The 15,661-nt window shown below is 35.5% G+C and overlaps 1 protein-coding gene across 1 annotated transcript; it reads left to right on the forward strand.

The window, feature by feature from the left end:
• The first annotated feature begins 227 nt into the window (after positions 1-227).
• Positions 228-15,166, forward strand: scn2b (sodium channel, voltage-gated, type II, beta). Its single transcript, XM_030151603.1, has 6 exons — positions 228-534; positions 9,998-10,158; positions 11,138-11,354; positions 11,884-12,079; positions 14,776-14,842; positions 15,028-15,166. The coding sequence occupies exons 1-5, from the start codon at positions 450-452 to the stop codon at positions 14,783-14,785; spliced, it is 669 nt and encodes a 222-aa protein (XP_030007463.1). The 5' UTR covers positions 228-449; the 3' UTR covers positions 14,786-14,842; positions 15,028-15,166.
• Positions 15,167-15,661: the final 495 nt, after the last annotated feature.

Here is a 15,661-nt window from a genome sequence, read left to right on the forward strand (position 1 = left end):
CTTTGAATTGTCTTGTACAGAAATGTGCTACATAAATAAACCTGCCTTGCCTATTATTATTATTATTATTATTATTATTATTATTATTATTATTTTCTTTCCTTGGCTAGGATTGTTCATTCATAATGTATATGTACAGTAACAGCATTACTATAGTGCCTTCCATTTTATTTTTGTGCGTTTCCTGTCTCTCCTCTCGCCCCCACTTGCCAACAAACCTACAACCATGAGACCAACCATCACAAGGCTACAGACACTGCCAGCCATGTCCTGCCTCTAAAATAATACTGTTTTTACCATTTTAACGTATATACCAAGAGCACTTTTGAGGCTCTTTTTCTATCCACTGACATTTTTTGTAAAGATAAAACGTGATATATATATATTTTTTTTTTTTGTTTTTGTAATTTTTTTTTTCTTTTTTTTTATACAATAAGACGGAGAGCGCCATGTCTTCCCTGTCTGCGCTGGAGCGGAGGTCTGGTGTTCAGCTGGTGAGCGCACTGCTGCTGCTGCTGCTGCTGTCGCTCTCCGGTAAGAAAACACAAAACCAAAAAAAAAAAAAAAAAAACCGATTGATGATGCTCTGATACATTGATACACCCGATCAACAGTTCATTAGGATGGTAGGATCCGCAAAAACCCTGCCTTTTACGCAATCTCTGGCAAATCTAACCGCGCGCGTCCGTACAGCCTAATGGAGAGGAACATAATGGGTGGAACTGGAGATAATAATAATAATAACAATAACAATAATAATGGGTTCAACTGCATTTTCTCACTGATCTAAAGCCTGTAATAAAACAACATTACTGCGGCTTCCTTCGACCACAGCTTCCTTTAGATGAATTGACTTCCGACCAGTTGTTTTTTTTTTTTTTTTTTTTTTCCTCTACGTCTCTATTTAGCTTCGGTTGACAGATAAATAAACCCAGAATTATGATGCACTGTATATAAATAAATATTGGCTGTGTACAGTAGGTCTGTGTGTGACTCAGTCGTTGTGGGCCTCGTTGACTGATGATAGCAATAGGCCTATAATAAGGTGCTAACAATGTGCTGCCTAATTCATATTTATAGGCCATGTATTCAGTAACACACAAATATAAACCACACATCCAGTCCAGACCCCTCATCAGTCTCTTAATAAGCCATAAATATAAACACAACACAAACAAGCTTCCACCTCCAAGCATGTCTCCACCCTTTGACCCATATCTGATCAGATCCATAGCATCACTACACAAATGAGAGTGACCAAATAGGCTTAAATGTTCCTACCAACTTAATCCTGCAGCTTTATACCATTTAATCCATTCCTACAACTACATTAGACACAGGAAAGTCATTTCTGTTATTGACAACAAGTGACACCAGTGTTTTTCTTTTAAAATGATATACGATGGGTTTTTTTTTTCTTACAAAATGAAGACAGATTTTTAAAGCGTTATCACAGATTTCACTTTTGTCTAATTATATTGTTACAATTTTGGGTTTGGAGAGAGAAATAGAGGAAAATGGTGTTAAGTTGTAGCTTAAAAGTGTTTTATTTCTTTACTGTTGCATAATTTTTTTGCAGTTAACCGCCTTATAAATCGGTATATGAACTCCAACACTAGTGTAAATTGTATGTAGTCAGCATCCTTTGCAGAAAACCTTTCCTAACTGAATATAGCAAAACAAAAGTTTACTGTTGCTGTGGAGCTTGTTGCATGGAGATGCTTCCTGGCTGCTGCTGCTCTTCTCTTTTGCTGATCATCAGGATGTAACTAAGGAAACCAGAAGAGTACAACAATTCACTTTAATCATGTTTCATATCTATTTGTCAAATTATGGAATATTATTATTAAAGAACATGAAGCTAATAGACATTACTGTAATTCTAGGTGCAAATTCCCGCCAGTATTATTTGCTCACATCAGTTTTTGGACACATCCACAGTTACACTTACCACTCAGTGACACAAGATGGCAGCAGCGAGCCAGAAAAGCAAGGTCTGTACTGTACATGCACCTGCACTGTTAAATGGCAAAGTGCAAACCTTGGCTGACATAAATACATAGTGTTGTGACATTACACCAGCTCTATCAACACTGTCATTCACCAGCAGGCAAATGAGTTCTACAGAATAATTTAATATAATAGAATATATGTATTTATACTGTATATAGCAGGGGTGTCAAACTCATTTAGCTCAGGGGCCACATTCAGGCAAGTTTGACCCTAAGTGGGACGGACAAGTGAAATAATAACATAGTGATACATAAATAATGTCAACTCCAAACTTTCTTTTATGTTTTAGAGTGAAAAAAGTCAAACATTACATCATGAAAATGTTTACATCGACAACCTATCCTTTGAAACAATGCGAATAACATAAACAAACTAAAATTTCTCAAGAAAAATAGGTACAATTTTTACAATATTATGCTTCAGTTTATCATTTCCACATGTACATTAAAACTTACAGATTATAGCTGATCTACAAATACAAAAAACATTTAGTAACAGACATAAAATTTTAAAATTGCACTTCTTAACACATTTCTGGTTGTTTGTATTTCTTCAGGTTATTCGTGGTTTTTTGAGAAATGATAGTTATAGTGTAAATACAGTAAAATAACGTGAAAATATTTAAATTTTCAAAAAGAAAATTTGGAGTTGCCATTATTTATAGGTTATTATGATAGTATTTTACTGGTTCTGACCCAGTTGAGATTGAATTGGTCTAAATGTGGAACCTGAAATAAAATGATTGTTAAAATCTTATGGGTAATTTTTGCATTTCACAAATTCATCCCACAGGTCGGACTGGACCCTATGGCGGGCCAGATTTGGCCCCCGGGCTGCATGTTTGACACCTCTGGTATATAGCTTTCATATTTTACTTTTTGTGTAGCATGTGCTGTGGCTTAGTTGGTTAAAGCACCTGTCTAGTAAGCAGGAGGTCCTGGGTTTGAATCCTGGCAGTGCCTTTTCATAACAATAAAACTAATCAATATCTGTATTATTTATCGTATGTTAGTGCAGAAGATTTAGTATGTCAGATGTTCAGTTTTTACAAAGTCTCCAATTATGCTTGGCACCCACTCTGGCCCAATATCATAGTGACGAATATGTACTCTTCTTTGTTTGAGTTCTGAACATTATTTTTAATAATTCACATTTTGGGACTTTTATAACTAAGTGCTGCTTTGAATCCCAACAAAAATCATTCAGATTAACTTTTTATTCATTCCTTAGTCAGCTGTGATGTGTGGAAACATTGCTGATTAGAAATACAGTGCTTAGCTTTGATAACAATTCACATATTCAGTTGTGTGTACATTTTACACACAGAAAAGCAACAAACGATGTAGTTTTCAATTTGCTTATTTCCAGTCACCCATTATAGCACCTGACTATAAGAATAATAACTTATGTAAAAGTACCACACTGAAAACTAGAGGTCATTGTAGAGATAATCGTCGTTCATCTGTGTCCTTGCATGCCTCTGAGTGTTCATGATATTTATACATATGAATCTATAGGTAAATTGCCTCTGCTGCAGGTTCCACTCTAACCCATTAAGTGCTTTCTGAAGCTTAAACTATATCTGTAACCACACAGGCAGACAGGCTTTGCTCAACTATAAACAGAGTTGACTGTCAATAATGCATAACAGAGAAAAAGCCGAAAGTAAGTGGACAAGAAAACAAAAAACACTGTTCAGCTCTGTCTCAGTGCAGTCAGTACAGTACACTGTATGTCTGTGGACTGGTATTTAGAGGTCATTACAAATAATATCTCAGAAAATAAGAGTATCTGTTATAGTTATATCAGTGGTCCCCAACCTTTTTTTGGCTCGTGACCCCATTTTAACATCACAAATTTCTGGTGACCCCAGACATTCAAAATGGAGACTTAATTTTTTTTTTTTTTTTTTGCTAAAATTAATTTGTTTTTGATCATGTAATAGTTTGCTATACTATGTTGCAAATAAACGTTAATTTTAGATGACATTTAGTCTATATAATGTATATTATTATGGACAGAAAGGCCAGGTGTAAATTACTGCACAAAGGGAGAATTTGATTTTCCTTGGTCAGGATATGTACAGTCAGTCCAGCTTGGATTTACAAGGCTGACAATTAATAGTGAACAAACAAGAACTCAAACTATGAATTATGAAAGAGCTGCAGCATCTGAAACTGACCACAATGAACATTTGAAAGATAAACAGAACCACAGTGTTTCAGTTTCAGCTTCACAGTTTGTCAAGTCTTTTATGGATTGGGATTGTCTCTGTCAACTCACCATATTTTTTTTTATTAGTATTTTTTTTTCTTTTCATCAATTAGTAGAAATTTCAGGTGACCTCATTTGAATTCCAGGTGACCCCATGTGGGGTCCCGACCCCAAGGTTGAAAAACACTGAGTTATATGGATGCTCTACCACCTCTGTGTGATGTCATATTTACTGTACAGTGAGCTATGTTGAGATTACTTTAATAAATATTGTAATGGTAGTGTTTTATTTCCATTTTTGTCCCAGTTCCAATGGGCTCTATCCACAGCCCCACTACTTCTGAAATTAAGGCAACTCTTTTATTTCCTGTCATTTACTGCAGGACACACTGATTAATCCAGGTGTGTCTGCTACTTCTTGTTGCGACTACTGTGGTCAGACACACCTGGATTAATCGGTGTGTCCAATAATGAAAGACAGGAAATAAAGGAGCTGCCTTAAGGTCAGGAAGAAGTGGGGCTGTGCATAGAGCCCATTTATTCATGACATTATTAGAATAAAGCATCTGTTCTAAAATCTCTCTGCAGCTCCTTTAGGAATCTGTAACATATTTCATATTTATGTTGTGAGTTGTATTGCTAGATAAGTACTGCATTGTGCAGTATGCAGTATGACTTTTTATAAAGCAGGGGGCGTTAGAGTGGAGCCCACCGGTACAGAGCAGAACCAGATCACATTACTATTAGACTAAAGCTGACTGATGAGACCGTTCTGCTGGGAACCAAGTGATTCACGAAGCTTTTAGGGGATGTTTACACATGACTGTGTTATTTGACACTAAAACAGCTCATAAAGATGGCAATATACCTCAAGTAAAGTGAGTAACCACAAATACTTAGTTCCTTCCATTATAAAATTAAATTTAAATATATAATAAAGTCTTAAGTGCAGTTCAAAATTGCAAACCACCAACTTCTCACTGGTAGAATTGCCCTAAGAGTTGCAATTTTAACAGAAATTGCAGCATGCACCACTACATGTAATGTATTATCATTAAAATGAAAGTTCCCAAAAGATAAATTATAAATATTGGTTTAACCCCAAAAGGATGTCGTATGTGTAACAGGCCATCCACTGGTTTGTCCTCGCTTCACGTTAATGTGGTGTTTTAAGATGGAAGTGCTTTGGTGAAAAGGAAATCCCTTCTTACACAGTGTGTATAATACTTTATGTTGGTCGATTTTTCCATCTTTTTTTTTGTACTCATATTTCCATCCAGAGGGCCAATGTGCTGTTTAGTGTCTTCCATCTTTACGGGTCAGTTCTGCCTGTCACTATCAGATCAACTGCCCATTTGCACATGTGCGATGATAACTCTACTTGGACAAATTACCTGAAATGCACTGGCAGAGATGTTCAGAGTCATTCTGCGCTGTGAATGGGTTAATTGCATTAAAATTTTTAATCAGATTAATCATGAAGACAGATTAATCTGTGTTAACGCGTTAATTTGGACAGCTCTAATATAGACATATTCAATGTGGAACATCTAGTATTGTTGAGCTCTCTGTGCCTACATACACACATATAAATGCAAGTTCATGACCACCAGAACTATATCACACAGTTTAAGCAAATTAAATATGAGTTGAATGACTCTAGGTTTTTCAAACACATTAGGAATGTTCAGCTGTCATTTTTATTCAAACTCAAAGCAGCTTTACATCACTTTTATAAAACCCCTCAAAGAATGATGTGCACAGCTTTTTTTTTAAGTTTGTCTGCAGTTAGAATAGTTTTGTCCATGTCATGTCACGGATACCTAATTGGATTCAAAGTAGCAGCAGCGGAATTTAACCAGGCTACTGTATAAAAAAATGTAGCAAAACTGTTATATTTTCTAAAACTTTCTGGGTAATCCAGAGATTATCTTCTACTGTAAGAATAATCCAGATGAACTGGACACAGCTTCTGGCTATAATAAAGCTTTTGTTAATACTCCATATGTAATCACAGATGTATCTTCAATTGTCTGAGCAGCACATACAGTTAATATGTTTTTTTTTTGTCATTTTATGTATTTAATGAGGAGAAAAACCTATTTAAACAAGTTTCATTCTTGTAAATAATTGCTAACAGTTTCACCAGTGTGGATGCTATGAATAGGAGTATCGTCACACATGAAACCAATGAAAAAGTGGACACAGAGTTGGATAAGAGAGATGGGGAGGGCAAAGGAGTGGTGATGTAACAGACCTACCTACGTTTTACCTTTTTTCTGCATTGACCTTGTGAGAGTAATGGACGCAAATAGAGGGGTGTGAGAGGGAGATGTGTAAAGTAATAGATAGAGAAATTGGAAGGGGGGGGGCAGAATAACTGTCATTTTAAAGGTATGCATGGATTGCAAATAACAAAGGCTAGAAAAGAGGTGTGTGTGAGGAGGCAAGAGAGGTGGACAAACATGGGAGAGGAAACAGGGAGGGGCAGGCAGAGGGAGGAGTTGCATGAGGCTGCTTCACTGCAGTATTTCATCTGTTAGCAAGTCTGTGTCTCTGCATCTGCTTCTCTTTCTCACTATCCACAGGACTGCTGAGTCAGCAGGGGCCTGCATCAGACTGTTTCTCAAACTGCGTACGAGCAGCAGCGGCACATATGTGTATAGACTACGTGTCCGCATGTCAGTGACAGCCGAATCTGCTAGAATGTGTCGGTGGTGGTTGAGTTTACAGATAGGTCAGCATGCAGGGATGACATTGACGTAGCACAGCTAGCATGGTTAGCTCACTGCTGACAGAGCACACCTTGTCAGAGGGTGTGTGTGGATGTGTGTGTGATGAAGAAAATACGAAGCAGGTGCTGCGCAGCATCTCAACGCTGTGTGCATGGAAAATTGTGTATGTGTGTGTGTCTGTGTGTGTAAATTATACATATGGACAGTGGGTGGAGATGTGGAAAGTGCATGGGAGTGTGTGAGTGAGTGTGTGTGGTGCAGAGAGGCAGGCCTGTGGAGTGGTGCAGCAGCAGTGGGAAGGGAGCCAGAAACACCCGACTGCAGAGGAGAGAATGGTGCAGAGTCCCATCACACACACACACACACACACACACACACACACACACACACACACACTGAGAGAGAGGCACAGATTCTGTCTGGGGGGAGTAAGCCCATGCTGTGATATAATGTTAGAGGGGATGAGAAAACTTAGGAAAACAAAATACTGCTTTATTTCTTTTCAAGTTAGATTATACAGTATGTAGTGACATCCTTTTGAATGTCATTTCAGGGTATTTAAAGATGAGGTTGAGACACATTACATATTGTTTCATGGAACCATATTTTCTCAGCTGAACTTCAACTTTACATATAAGATTATGTGGGTATAAACTTGCACAATCATGAGATCCAAAACATGAATGAATACATGAATAACAGCCCCTGATAGCCATGCACTATATCTAAAACACTTAAACTGCAGATGCCCAGAAAAACTATCCAGTTGTAACTAATCTTTTTGACAATAGAAATACTTTCACTGTCACCTGCAAAAAAAGTACCATGCTATTTTTAAATATCTCAGATATTCACAAAGTGATTGGTATGACTATGCACAAGTCACTGCGAGGTGAGACTGCACAACATCTGTATTGCTTGATCTTTAAATACACTGTTACCCAAACAGTTGGAATATTTTTCCTTTCCAGACAGATTCCTCTTTTTATTCCTATTTATACACATCAGTAATCACCTTTGACCTGGTGAACTGAGTCCCAGTTACACTTCATTTATCAATAACACTGGGTTACAAAAAAATGTTTTTTGCAAGTTGTCTAGGTTTTTTCAACTGAATCAGGACCATTTTGCACCGCTAAATCCAAAAATGACATCAGTTTTTCTCAATCAGGTCAGGTTTTTTTGCTAATTTGATTTTGAAAAATTTGATCTTCTCACAAAATTTATTACATTTTTGTGACTTTATCAGTTGATTTTTTATATAGTTCTCACCCAAAATAGGTTTTAAGACAAAAAAAAAAATAATTTGATCACTTGATTCCTGTTAGGTACAATGGTGTATTCACCGCAGATGTAGCAGAATACGTCAGGCTTATTTTTGCAAGATCTTCTAGTCGAAGCCATTTCATTCACCTGTAATATTAAAAAAACATTAATCATAAATTGGCAAAAGTAAAATCTTCAGAACTCGTTTATTGCAAGAAATATGAAAGAATTTTGTATCATATGATGTGAAAATGCCCATAAATGTAAGCAAAAATGTTAAAAAGCCAATATGTAGCATAGTTCAGAAAGTTGACCTGATTGAGCAAAATGAATGTGATTTTTGGATTCAGCACACCAAAATTATCCTAAATCAGCTCAAAAAACTTAAACAATAAATTTGTTGTTGACCAGTGTAATAAATGACATTGTCACAATCATTTCATGTGAAGAGGTAAAACTATTGTATTCCAACTTTATGAGCAACAGTGTACTTTATAGGACTTAGTTGCTTAAACACATCCTTGCCTGATATTGGAAAGGTAAAAGTGCTCATGAACTGCATTTTTTGGTCATATTTGGGTGCTTCTATGAAACTGGGTACATTTTGGTACCTGGCACTTTGCCAGCTTTATAGACCCAAAAATCAAATAGAAATTTAGACATATTTCCCCCCAGGATGTACCTAATGATGACCTCAGATAAATGCAAAAAAATTTCTACTCTTGCTCTGAGCCATCCCAAAATTTATGATTTTTTGATAAAATATTGGAACCAAAAATAGGACCAAAACTGCGACATGAAAAGCTACCTAGGTGTCAGTGCATTTGATCTTGAAAACATGGCTTGAAATGGTCTTATATACCAATATAAATAAAGACACTGTTAAATTTGATGATCCTAGTGGTTTTTCTAATCCAGACGTGGGTTTTTCATGAATTGGCAGTCTCATTCCAGGTTTTGTATGTAACCCATCGTGTCCACTGGCGTTAAATGCAGAACCTGCCCATTTAAACACACATAAATTGTTAGTGATTTTACAACAGCGGTCATTTTTGTGAAACACTCTGCCTTGCATAATTAGTTTGATTCTCAAAATGTACCTGTGAGAGAATAAAAAGATGTTTAAAAAGATAGTAGCGCATAATTTTTGTGTCCTTTTTACTGTGTTACTTGTAGATTTTTGTATAAAAATACAATAAAAATGTGTTTTATCTGAAAAATAGTTTCCCTTTTATCTCAGAAAATATTTATTTTTCAAATAGACCCAACGTGCTTCTGAACTTGCTTCATAACATTAGTTTACATCTGGTTTGAATTTTCAGCCCCCATGTCCTGGTCTTAGGGACCAGTTTCATAGAAGCACCCTCATATAATTAATAAGCAATACTTCAGTCTACTTTCACTCAATGATAAATAAAAATGAATGAAAACTAGTAAACTAATCAATGCACAAGAAGAAACAGTAAAACAGTTTGAGTCAGAAAATCTTTAAATTTGCAATTGAAAAGAAACAAAATACTTAATAATCTATGCTTAATACTGTGGATTTTTTGATCAGGTACACAGAAAACATTTTACATGGAAAAAAGGGTGTTGTTTTCTTTCTTTTTTTGACCTTGGATTAACTGCAGATATTATAAGCGATATTCAAAAATACAGGCATTGTCTCACATTGTTTCAATTTCATTTCTTAAATCTCAAATATTTCTTATTCTAGATAGCATTAGAAGTACTTCCCTAATTTCTTTGTTTCTCTTTCCTATTTACAGGCTGTTCATGCATGGATGTATTAGTGCCTGCTAACATCAATGCACTGAATGGAACCAATGTCAAAATCCAATGCACTTTCACTTCCTGCTATAAAATGGATGCCACCAGGTTCGCCATGAACTGGACCTACCAAGAAACATTGAATGACACAGAAGAAATGGTAATGTTACTAGTATCTACACGTAGTGTGTGCATAGAACAACTGAAAGGGTTCTATCTGCACTTTTCTCTTTTATTTTATTTTAATTGATTATTATTTATGTTTTAATTGTAATTGTGTTTTTTAACCTGTCTCTTTTCCATTTTTGTAAAGCACTGTGAATTGCCCTGTGTATGAATGGCGCTACACTGTAAAAAAAATCCTGTTTTTACAGAAAAAAACTGGCAGCTGCGGTTTCCAAAACAATACTGTAAAAAACACATCCAACTTTAAACATATTTACGGAGTAACATGCAGATTTAACCTTTTAAACATGTAGATTTAAATAGTGAATGGACTGTACTTATTTAGCACATTTTCTCCACCTTCATGGGGTCCAAATCCACCAGGTCCAACTGGGACCAGTTTAAGGTTCAGTGTCTTCCATGGATACTTGGATATATGGACAGTCAGAGCCAGGATTTGAACCACCAACCCTTTGGTTATTGGACGAGCCGCTCTACGAACTCTACCAACCCATTAATTGACAAATTTAAAATGTTCCATTGTCAAATGTTTACTTTTTTATAACATATATATATATATATAAAGCAAATATGCAGTTATTTCAACATTATGGTCTTGCAATATAAATGGCACCACATTGTTTTTCAATTTACAATTTTATTTTCTAAAAAACAATAAAAATACATAGTTTCTACATACAAATCTGGTTTTGTTCACATACTCTTCCTGTAAAAACTACAGCTATATTTGATTTAATCGTTAACACAAAAATCTTTTCAAATAAACAACTTTACATTGTATTGTCACTTACAGTTTTTTTACGTTGCAATTTTACAACTTTTTGGTGTTAATTCTACAGTCATTTGTTACAGTGTATACAAATACATTTGCTTTGCCTTGCCTAGTATCTGTTACTTTGGATGGTTGTATTTTAAAACTCTTAACACGTATGAATTGTCTCTTTTTTTCCCAGTTTATGACGTACTATAGAAAAAAAGGAATGGTGCCTCTGCGTTCAGACCGATTTGGAGACAGGGTTACATTTACTGGGAACCTGGACAAGAATGATTTGTCGGTCACCCTATCAGATGTTCAGCTGGAGGATGAGGGAATTTACAATTGCTATGTCCGAAATCCCCCCGATCGCTTCCAGGGACATGGTGTCATAAGACTCAATGTCCTCACTGAACGTAAGACACTAACACTGTCTTCTTCTCATCAAAATGTATTTCTGTAATTGTCACTGTACCGATTTCAAATGTTATTGATGCGAGGGCATAGAACAGGTCATTTTCACAGTTTGAATAATTATGTAACAGCCTGATTATTGGTGTGAAAAAAGCGGTATTTGTCGTCATTTGCTCGTGTTTTGCAATGTATTTGGCCTTGAAATGTAAGGACAAACACTATACATTTGAGTCATACAAAGCAAACTGTGTGTGGATGTGTGTGCGTTTCTTGGAGCATGAAGACCTGCTGGTGATGAGTCAGCTTTTTACTTATTAATGACCAGCAAGAGGTTGAACTTAACTCCCTCAGCATCTCTCTCAAACCCACGTGCATGCACATACACAAACACGACAAAGGCTAACTCAGCAGCACTTTTCTTTCTTTCCACTCTGTTTAATCAGCTGGGCAGAGCTTTTAGCCAGCATTGCACTTGTCTCCATCCTTTGTCTACAAAATACTTAACCCCCTCCTCTCCTCTCTTCGCGGTAGTTCCCCCTCCTTCGAGACACTCTACCATTGCAGTAGCCATTGGGGCGTCAGTGGGCGGAGCGTTAGCCCTACTGATACTGTCTATGGTAGTGGTGAAATGTCTCCGTCGACACCGGAAACAGGAACTGATATCAGAGGAGAAGATGGAGGAGGAGGGAAAGTTGGAAGCTGAAGGTGTTGCAGAGGAGGGAACCAAGTAAGAAATGTCACTGCGACATCCGTAGTCGAGAAACTCATAGCTGCTGACACTGATGTTTAGTGGCAGATGGTTGTTGCCAACATTCTGTTATGGTACTGAATACTGTGTTAATATTATGTCTAAAGTACTTTTATACTTCCTACAGTTTGACTCAATTCAGTCAGTGGTCATATCTGGCATGTTTAATTTATTAGCTTATTATTATTCAATGTTTCATGTGTTTTAGTTCCTAAATAAACTATTTTTGATATACAATTGTGGTATGGGTGTAAGGGTAACAGCCTAAAGTTTTAGTGATATACAGTGAAATGCTATGCTTTTTCAATGTGTCATGATGGTGAGAAGGATGAGAAGAACTGATTTAGACAAAGGAAAGACAAAAAAAAGGAGGAGATGCACCAGACTCTTTAACATGTAACCAAATTTATTTACGAAACTAAATTAGCAAGTGAGCCAATCAGCAAGGTTATAATAGTTTAGGATTTTTTTTATTATAGTTTAGTTTTATTTAGTTTTGACTTTTTTTCTCTAATTCAGTTTGTTTTAATTAGTTTTTAGAGTAGGTTTGCTAGTTTTTTATTAGTTTTAGTTTGTTCTCTAAATGCTTAGTATTAGTTTAGTTTTAGTATTAGTTTTAGTTTTTTTGGATCTTTTATCTTCCTCGCTGTCGTATTCAAATAAATCCCATCGAGGATTCTTCTGCTTTCTCCCAACTTTAGTCTCCGACATTGACAAAAACAAAAAACGAAGGGAATTTTATCCATAATTTTTATATGTTTTAGTTAGTTTTGGAAGCACACAATACAGTTTCAGTTAGTTATCTTTTTTTTTTTTTTTGGCAAATATTTTTTAAATTATTTTTTTCAAGCAGCATTATCTTATCAGCATTTGACATCATGTATATAACTTCTATATATGTAAAGAAAAACAAACAAAAGACAAAAACATACTCATACAGGGGAGCAATGACAGAAATAGTAAAAATATATACAGTGAAATGCTATGCTTTTTCAAAGTGTCATGATGGTGAGAAGGATGAGAAGGACTGATTTATTCAAAGGAAAGACAAAAAAAGGAGGAGATGCACCAGACTCTTTAACGTATAACCAAATTTATTTACGAAACTAAATTAGCAAGTCAGCTAATCAGCAAGGTTATAATAGTTTGGGATTTTTTATTATACTTTAGTTTTATTTACTTTTGACTTTTTTTCTCTAATTCAGTTTGTTTTAATTTGTTTAATTAGTTTTAGAGCAGGTTTGCTAGTTTTTATTAGTTTTAGTTGTTTTCTAAATGCTTAGTTTTAGTTTAGTTTTAGTATTACTTTTAGTTTTCTCATATCTTTTATCTTCCTCGCTGTCGTATTCAAATAAATCCCATTGAGTACTCTGCTACTTTCTCCCAACTTTAGTCGCCGACATTGACAAAGACAAAAATGAAGGAAATTTTATCTATTATTTTTACATGTTTTAGTTAGTTTTGTAAGCACACAATACAGTTTCAGTTAATTATCTTTTTTTTTTGTAATTATCTTTTTATTATTTGTTTTCAGGCAGCATTATCTTAGCATTTTACATCATATATATATAACTTCAATATATGTAAAGAAAACAAACAAAAACCAAAAACACACTCATACAGGCGAGCAATGACAGAAATAATAAAAATATACACAGTAACCTAAAATAGAGTTAATGGGAAATAAGTGTTTTTCCCGTTCCATTGTTTCCTTCCAGAAACCCCTTCCCGCTGTATAAGATTAACACCGAACATTTAAAGAGTGTAGAATGAACCAAGGGTTTACATGGGTCTATGGGTCACATGGGTCTATATGCACGTTACTCTTATCAAGTAAAATCAGCTTTTAATAGTGTTACTAAATCAACCCAGTTTTTCCAATAATTGGTAAATTTGTCTGAATCAAGTCTGACAGAGAAAGTCCACTTCTCCATCCTATAGATGTCACCTATAACCTCTATCCAGTCCTCTACTTTTGGTGCATCCTTTTTTAGCCACTTCTTAGTGATAGCTTTTTTACCTGCCCGTTTTTCCTTTTAATTATAGTTTTTAGTTATTTCAGTCAACAATTTTTATTTTTTATTTTTTTTTCAGCTCTAGTTTTTGTCATTTCTTGCTCCTCAGTTCATCAGTATTTATTGTATTGTGTGGATATACGAACGTCTATGAAAGTGCAAAGCCCAAAGCCAAATAAACCAAGTTATCCAAACCAATTCCCTGCACTAGCCCCTCTATACTATATATAGTGCAGCCTGCTTTGTAACCAATCTCTCTGATAAGACCACACCTCCAGATCTCAGCAACAAGCAAAGCAGGACGTGGATTTGAGGCACGAGGCTGTCACAATACCACATAAAAATAGAAATTAGAAAAAAATTGAGCAAATAAATATCTTAGCCTGCATTCACTCCTAAGATCTTCTATGTTTTTATGAACACAGCCTCTGTTTATATCCAAAAAGCTTAAAATCTACTGTAAATTGTGCAACAGTGCAGGTTTGCAGTACAGTTTGTCTACCAGACGGTTTGATGGTTCCTAAATATTCCTACATCTCAGAACTATACCTAATATTGTCCATTCTCTTCTGTAACTAGTTCAAACATGTCAACCCTTCTCCCTGCTTCCTAACCAGAGAACATCATGTTAATGCATCCTTTTCTTTTCGTTATTTCTAGGCAGCCATAACTGGGTCACTAGTTTGAGCAGCAGCCTGTGCAGGTCCCACTCCCAACACATCCTCTGGTAAATATTACTAACATTGTGTCTGCTCTGGTACTTAAGTTGACTTGAACAATAAAAATCTATTATGGTAAAGAGGTAAACAAACTAACTTGTCATTAAAATGATGCTACTATAAATAAAATCAGACCCTGGTTTCTGTCAAAGATGTGATTTTAAGACCTTTCTCTCTTCCTTTTTTCTTTCAGACATGTCCCCCTAAGTGAAGATCTGTTGTAACAATTGCTTGAATTAACATTTACTGATTCCATTCATCCACTCTGCATGTGTGTTTTGGTGCACACGTGTGTTTCCGTGTGTGTGGGTACTGAATGTGTATATTTTAGTATGAAATGTCTTTTTCTTGTCAAAAATAGTCCAGGGAACACTTGTGCAACTTCACCGCTCGACACTTTTAACTTTATTCATCGCTACAAGTAAATATTTTCTGAAATACTATATGGCAGGATAGAGGTGGACGGTATAACAGCATTGCAGTTTCTAATCCTGGTACTGTATAATGTCCTCATAATCCCAATTAAATTACTGTCCAATTTTTTGGAGAATAACTTGTGACTTTTCCTTTAGTTGAAATTTTTGCTAAATGATAATAATATACAGTTGCAGAAAAAATTATTAGACCATCAAAAGTCATCAAAAACAATGGTTATGCAATGAAGTATGAACTCCTGTGTGTATCATGTGACTAAACAGACAGAAAAGAAAACATGGAATCCCTAAAAGCACTGTTTTTGGCAGTACAATGCCATAGCTATTCATGGAAGAATTTAAGTGATTTGGGTTATTATCAAGAAAACATGGAAAATGGCTAGATAACAGCTC

Source organism: Sphaeramia orbicularis, chromosome 13, assembly GCF_902148855.1.
Source record: "Sphaeramia orbicularis chromosome 13, fSphaOr1.1, whole genome shotgun sequence".
Classification (NCBI taxonomy): Eukaryota; Metazoa; Chordata; class Actinopteri; order Kurtiformes; family Apogonidae; genus Sphaeramia; species Sphaeramia orbicularis.